Genomic DNA, 6,750 nt, shown 5'->3' with positions numbered 1-6,750 from the left:
GCCTCAGCTACCTGCGGCCGGAGCAATACTCACTTGGCCACGCTTGGGCGGGAGGAGGAGCCCGCGGCGCGCCTAGGCTGCGGGAGGCGGCTGCTACTCGCGGCCCAAGCTGCTGCCCGAGCTTCTGACCTTAACCTCGCGCGCCCAACCGCCTGGGCTGGGGGCAAGGCGTCCAGAGCCTCCCTAAATGGCAGAGGCAGCCCGCGCGGGGCTGCCGTGGGCATCTTGGCCCCGGCCGCCCGCGTTTTTCCTCCCCCGCCTTGTCGCTCTCTGGGACTAGAAGGGTTAACGCTCTGCTCTCAGCCCGGGAGCCCCTTGATCTTGATTAATTCAGCCTTCGCGCTTAGGCCCGCCAGACGGGCGGTGGGCTCTCGCTTGCGTAGGTGTCTCCGTTTTAAGTGATTGGATTTCCCCAGGAATGTTATTTAAATTGACTTGCGACTGGGATTCGCTTACCATCTTTCTTGTGATCATCCAATTAAAAATAGATGATGACCATTAATGGTCAGTCAGTCCCCTCTGCTGTCCCAGAGTTTGGGCATGGGGGGCGGGGACCGGCGGATAATTCTGCTTGCAGGCAGGTCCAGGGAACTGGGAACTCGCGGTTCCCAGGAAACCTCCAGAACAGGTAGAGAGTTTCTCATAGAAGGGCAGGTCAGGGCACCACAGAGGTAGCCCCAGAGGGACAGGGAAGCACTCTGTCAAGGTGACCTTAGTTAATCAAGGAGAAATGAGGGAAGCGTATTTTCCCAGTGGTTCATCCGACAAGCCCCACTGAGTCCGAAGCACAGAGCAAAAATTTGGGTTGCGGGGGTGAAAGGAGGCCCCCCCTTGAGCATAAATAACATATCCGTGAAATGTCTAAGGAGGTTGCAAGTGATTGGCAACGTTCTTGAGCATTGATTTGCGCCCAAAGGGTCTATTTCAAGATTATTATTGTTCTCAAAGTTTGACTTTAAAGGAAGTTTGTGCTCCCACTCAGCATGGAACAGCGTTTACCTTGCCTTGGTGTCACCGTTCTCTGGGGAAGCCCGTTAGCACACACAGCACACATAAGGGGTGGCAGTTTCTGCGGTCCCTGACTGGCAGGCACATCTACATGATGCAGTTAGGCTCTACCCCCATGGTGGATAGAGCCACACCACGGGGAAGCCAGGAGATTGCCACTTTTATTAAGGCAGACTGCAGTAGACAATCATTCCCTCACCCCTTAAACACGAGGACCCCTTGAAGAGAAACCAAAGGGAAAATTCCATAGTCACAGGAAAAAAAAAGTAAAAGCAAAGGAAAAATACACAGACAAGATTCAACCGTGGATCAGATAAAAGCAAAGATTTCTCCCTGAGTAAGTCATCGTGTATCTCTGTAACAAACTGATGATGGAACAAGAAGGTAGGCAATGGTGGTTTGATTGAGACAGGTCATCTCTCAGCCTAAATGAAACATTTTAAATATATGTGCTGCTGTGAACACCTTACTTTGCCTCACACTCCAAAATGATCCTTTCTACTCAAGAGAAGCTTCTAAGTGTTAGACAAGATATAATACATAAAGCTTGCTTGAGCACAGGTCCCTTTTTTGCAAGCTCTTCAAAAGCCACATTTCTCTGTTATGATCTCTTTGTAGGGAGGCATATTACCTATTTTGCAAAGGCATATTACCTATTTTGCAATGGATTTCAAATTGTAAAATAATGGGATGAAAATGATTCATTTGAATACAGTGATTTATTTTATTTTATTTTTTATTTTTTAGACAGAGTCTTAGACTCTGTCACTTGGGCTTGAGTGCAGTGGCACAGTCTCAGCTCACTGCAACCTCTGCCTCCTGGGTTCAAGCGATTCTCCTGCCTCAGCCTCCTGAGCAGCTGGGATTACAGGCGTGCACCACCACACCCGGCAACTTTTTGTATTTTCATTAGAGACAGGTTTTCGCCATGTTGGCCAGGCTGGTTTTGAACTCCTGACCTCAAGTGATCCATTTGCTTCGGCCTCCTAAAGTGCTGGGAATACAGGCGTGAGTCACCACACCTGGCCAGAAAATTGTATTCTTTCATTCACCCATTCTTTTGCTAAATTTACATTGAACATTTTCTATGTTTAGGGAACTCTGCTAGATGCTCGTTGTAACAGAAAAATACTGACTCCTCCCCAGCAAGGAGTAAACCCAGTCCTGCACTCCCAGCTTCAACTAAATGGAGTAAAGGAGAGATTGCACAGAAGGCAACAAATGGCAGTTTCCTCTTCTATCATGACTTGTTCTTACTCTCCCAAAGGAAAAATAAAATTAATGAATTTCAAACAATTTCAGGAATGAAGGCAGTTCGTAGCTTGAGATGGGCCTTGAATATGAAATGGAAAAAATATAAACCCTCTTTGGGTTTTGATTATCTGAGTTTTTGGGATTTCTACCAGTAGTAGCAAGAGCAGTGGCAAAAGTAAAGGGGGTTATATGGCTGATGATACATTAGAGAAAGTCCCCTGCTTACTATTATTTTGAAATTACTAGGAGCATTTAAATCTACCTTTCAATAGTTAGAATTTGCAGAATATTAGGTAGGACATAGTAGAAGAACAACATAGATTGTATATAGCATCATCCATTAAAGACCTTCTATAGAAACTGGCACCTCTTTATTTCTTCTCTGATCTCTCAGTTTCACTTAATTCATTTCTATTTGCAATGTAACTTATTGTGTACAATCTTTCAAAGGAGAGAATAGAAACCTTATAATTTTAAAAGCCCTAGGAAAGACACAATCTTCATTACTCATCATCCTTATTATTTTCTTCAGATTCAACGCACAAATAAATGGGGTAGATTGAGCTGCCCGAAAGTCAGATTCAAGCCACTTAGTGAGGAAGATAATTTAATGGTATGTTTCATAGAATGACCACAGTGCAAAAATTAAAACCTCATTTTGTTAAAAAAGTTGCACAAAATGTGTTAAGTGAGAACAAGAGAGAGTGAGAGGAAAAAACCCAGTATGTGGTGGGAGGAGACTCACCTTTTTCCAAAAAGTATGGTCTTGATAAAGATTAAGAACTTAAACTTCGTTACCATACTGTAGAGCTGGAATGATAGTTTTTGAACATTTTCTCTTCCTGATTTATTTGCATTCACACCAAAGAATGCCAAATTAGCCAGACTTTTCAACTTTTTAGAACAGAAGAAGGTAAACAGAGCACAGCAAAACTGGCTGCTATTTTACCTGTGTCTCTGGGAGCTGTCTTGATAGCTTGAGAAAGACTTAGTGGCTCCATCATGCAACCTTCTGTTCTAACACATGACACACGCCCAGAAGGAAGTTTTTCTCTGATGTCTGCTGACTGTGGTTTGTGTCTTCAAGCCTGAGAAGTGATGGCTCTGCCCTTTTCATGTCCCTTCTTTGAAACGTCTAGGCATGGGTAGTTGGGACCTTGTAAACTGTCTAGTCCTTAAGGATTCCTTATTCAGGATGTGCAATACCTGAATACTACCTTAGTACTAAATTATTATAATTGATTTCTTAACCTCTTCATTGTATGATTTCCCTCCACTTGCACATGTCTTCCCTGAGCAACAGTAAACTAAGAGTTTTATTGTAAATAGCATATGTTTGCATGAATATACCTACCTAGAAATGATGTAAGATCTGAGATAATCTGCTTTGGAGCTCTTTCCAGATCGTATTTCTTTCATCACTCATTCAATGAATATTTAACGAGGGCCCACTTTGAGCTAGGCATTCTGCTCCACTTTGAGGATACTGGGAAATCAAACCGTTCTTTGTCCTCAGGGAGCTTATTAGGGGAGGGGGAAAAGAGCAACAGTCAAACAGTCAAAATAATGAACTGATCATTCCAATGATCAATGCACACACTGGAGGAGTGCAGGATGCTCTGAGTTTTTGCACTGGACATGATCTGGATTGGGTTAGGGCAGTGGTGTTGGCTGGAAAGATGTCCATAAGAAAGACCTCCTTAAAAAGGATAACAAGGGGAAGCAGAAAGGGGTCCTCTGGGCAGAGAAATCATCATGGACATGAGTCTCTGAGGTAAGAAGACACTTCACATGTCATCTCTTATGATTGAGGCAAAACTTGTATAATTTCTATCCCAACAATTTTGACTCTGCTCCTAGATTAGCTTTATGTAGAGTCAAGCCGCCTCTGCTGCCATCCAACTTTAAACCGAACCTGATTCTCTGCAGTGGTCTCACAGGCTGTGTGGTTGTACTAATCTGTGTATTTGATCCTGCCCGGTTTCCCCTTGGAGACTGGGAAAGTTCTAGTGACATTTCTTGTTCTTTCCACCTCCACATCCCTGACTCGGAGTGGAGTTCAGATTTCCCCTTTCAACTTTATGAGCTGGTAGCTGGCTTGAAGTAGGAGAAAAGTCCATGCGCAAGCTTGAAGTTAGAAACAAAGGGTTGAGTAATTCCAGACCTTTATAAAAATAATATCTACATTTATATTTGGCCTTTTAGCTTTTCAGAGAACTTCCACATGCATTGTTTTTTTTTTCCTCCTTACTACATTTCTGTGAGATGGGTTGAAGTTATTATTATCCCTTTTTACCAATGAAGATAGGCTAAAACAGTGAAATCAAAGGGCAAATTAGTGGTGGTGCTAACACTGGAATCCAAGGCTTATTACTCCAAATCTAGTTAAAAACAGTGGGCTGGCATCTTACTCCCTTACTGATTTCAGCTGGACAGTCCAAAGGGATCACTGTGGCGGGAGTCACCTGATTTCCCTTTGACAACTCCTGATGCATCATGAGGCTAATTCTAAGGAAAATAACTGGGAGTTAACCTGGATTGTATTCTGGACCACAAATACAAAATTCTTCTGAGGAAATAAAACTTTTATTTCTGCCATTTTGTGGCCACTTTTGGCAAACCGTTAATAATGGTCTAGGTGATAATGTGACAGGCCAGCTATTTTTGTATGCATTTCTGCAAACAAAAAATAAATTTCCCTCCTTCATTACATTTGATTTTTACCCATGAACTATGTTATCTAATGCTCATCAATATAAAATAAGAAATGCTTGGCAAAATAAGGACATATTGAGTTCTAAAACACAAATATGCAGTATTATTTGTCAGTAATTTAAACTTCTATATTTAAATTCTTGCTTTATAACAATTATCAGTTAATTTCTTGTGGCAACCTTGTAGAAGAGATTGATAACTTTCACATTATTGCTGATGACATAAAAAATAAACCATCAATGTTATGAGAAATATTTAGTGAGGCCATGAAGACCTGAAATTAGAATTCCAGTTATGTCAGCTGAATGAATTTCTTTCTCACTCATTCTTTTTAAAAATGGTCAGATTGTTCAAATTAGAATATATTTGTTAGTGCGCTGTTGTACCAGCCAAACACTTGCATTGGCAGAAAAATCACATAGCGTGAAATTATTTCATAAGATGAATAATTTTTTAAGGTGAAACATTTTTATGCTCCATTATTTTAATCTGAAACTAGTAATGTACTCTTTGTCTCCCTTTCATTACAAAGAAAAATTGCTCATCAATAGTTCTTTCTGAATATGTTCTGTAAACCTGGATGGAGTGGGAGATGACCATTCCTGCTCACCAGACCAGACTTTATACTTATAGGGCAACAGGCTAATGGCATTGACTCTGAGCTTGCCGTTAGTCCCTGGGCAGCAGGGCTGTGGTCCATCTACCCAGCATCCTGCTTCAAACATTGAATGAAATGGGATAACCATCTTCCAAGACACATGCCTTAAAAGCTTTTGAATATACCCTAAATATCCAAATTCTGCTTAACAATTTTCATTGTAGATTTATCTAACTATGAATTTCAAAGGGCCCTTTGGGGTATAATCCTAGTCTTTACTTTCACCTTTCTTTCCTACTCTCTTCCTTTCTGCACCCTTCGCTTCAATAAATGACTTCTTGATATGGCTGCTTAAGATGCCTGCTTTAGAGATGTTCTCCCTTCTCATTTGCTGTGCCCTGCACCAGGAATTATCTTTTCCCATCTCTGCTGGTCAAAACTATGCAAAATACAGCTCCAGTGACAGCTCCTCTCCAACATCTACAATCTACTGTTTGTGGCAATTCTCTTTTTAAAATTTTATTTCAATGGAGATGTGGTCTCACTGTGTTGTCCAGGAGGGTCTCGAACTCCTGAGCTCAAGTGATCCTTCCACCTTGGCCTCCCAAAGTGCTGAGATAACAGGCATGAGCCACCTTGCCTGGCCGCAAATCTCATTTACTACCTTGTATTTCAGGTAGTTATGTACACATCTTGGCCTTAGGACATTTAGAAATAAGCTTATGGTGGTAGGCTTTGTGTGTGTGTCTCTGCAGCACACTGGCTTTCTGTCTCTTTGAATACTAGATGTTGGTAGGCTCTCTTAAAGGGTTCATCTGGACCTATGTTGCCTTCTACCCATTGCTATGTTGTTATTTGGGTGCAATGCCTCACTGTCTGCCTGGGTTCCCTTAGAAATTTGTAACACAGTGCTCTCAAATGTTTCTGTAAGCACATTTCCTGAGCCCTTACTTGCTGTTAGAATGTTCTTCTTACCTCCCGCAGCAAGATTTACCTCGCTGAACTCAAGTCACAAGGTATGCAACGTTCACCATTCTGTCTAACAGACATCACTTACATGTATGGGACTCAGCAGGGACAAAATGAATGCAGCACACCTGTGGAAGAGCTTACAGGATTCCAGAATACCATAGCCACATCATCCAGGAGCCTCTACCAACTTATACATAATAGAC

At 42.1% G+C, this 6,750-nt stretch overlaps 1 protein-coding gene across 1 annotated transcript in view; it reads right to left on the bottom strand.

Moving 5' to 3' along the window:
* The window catches only part of LOC105524014 (chromosome unknown open reading frame, human C3orf80), a 2,912-nt gene extending 2,688 nt beyond the window's left edge, over positions 1-224 (bottom strand). Inside the window, exon 1 of the mRNA XM_011959093.1 lies at positions 34-224. Coding sequence (XP_011814483.1) covers positions 34-224 — 191 coding nt within the window. The remainder of the gene's footprint in view (positions 1-33) is intronic.
* Between the last annotated feature and the right edge of the window lie 6,526 nt (positions 225-6,750).

Source organism: Colobus angolensis, unplaced genomic scaffold, assembly GCF_000951035.1.
Source record: "Colobus angolensis palliatus isolate OR3802 unplaced genomic scaffold, Cang.pa_1.0 Scaffold48, whole genome shotgun sequence".
In the NCBI taxonomy this organism is placed as follows: Eukaryota; Metazoa; Chordata; class Mammalia; order Primates; family Cercopithecidae; genus Colobus; species Colobus angolensis.
Note: the sequence above shows the minus strand (reverse complement) of the source record. Positions and strands in the feature narration are given on the sequence as shown.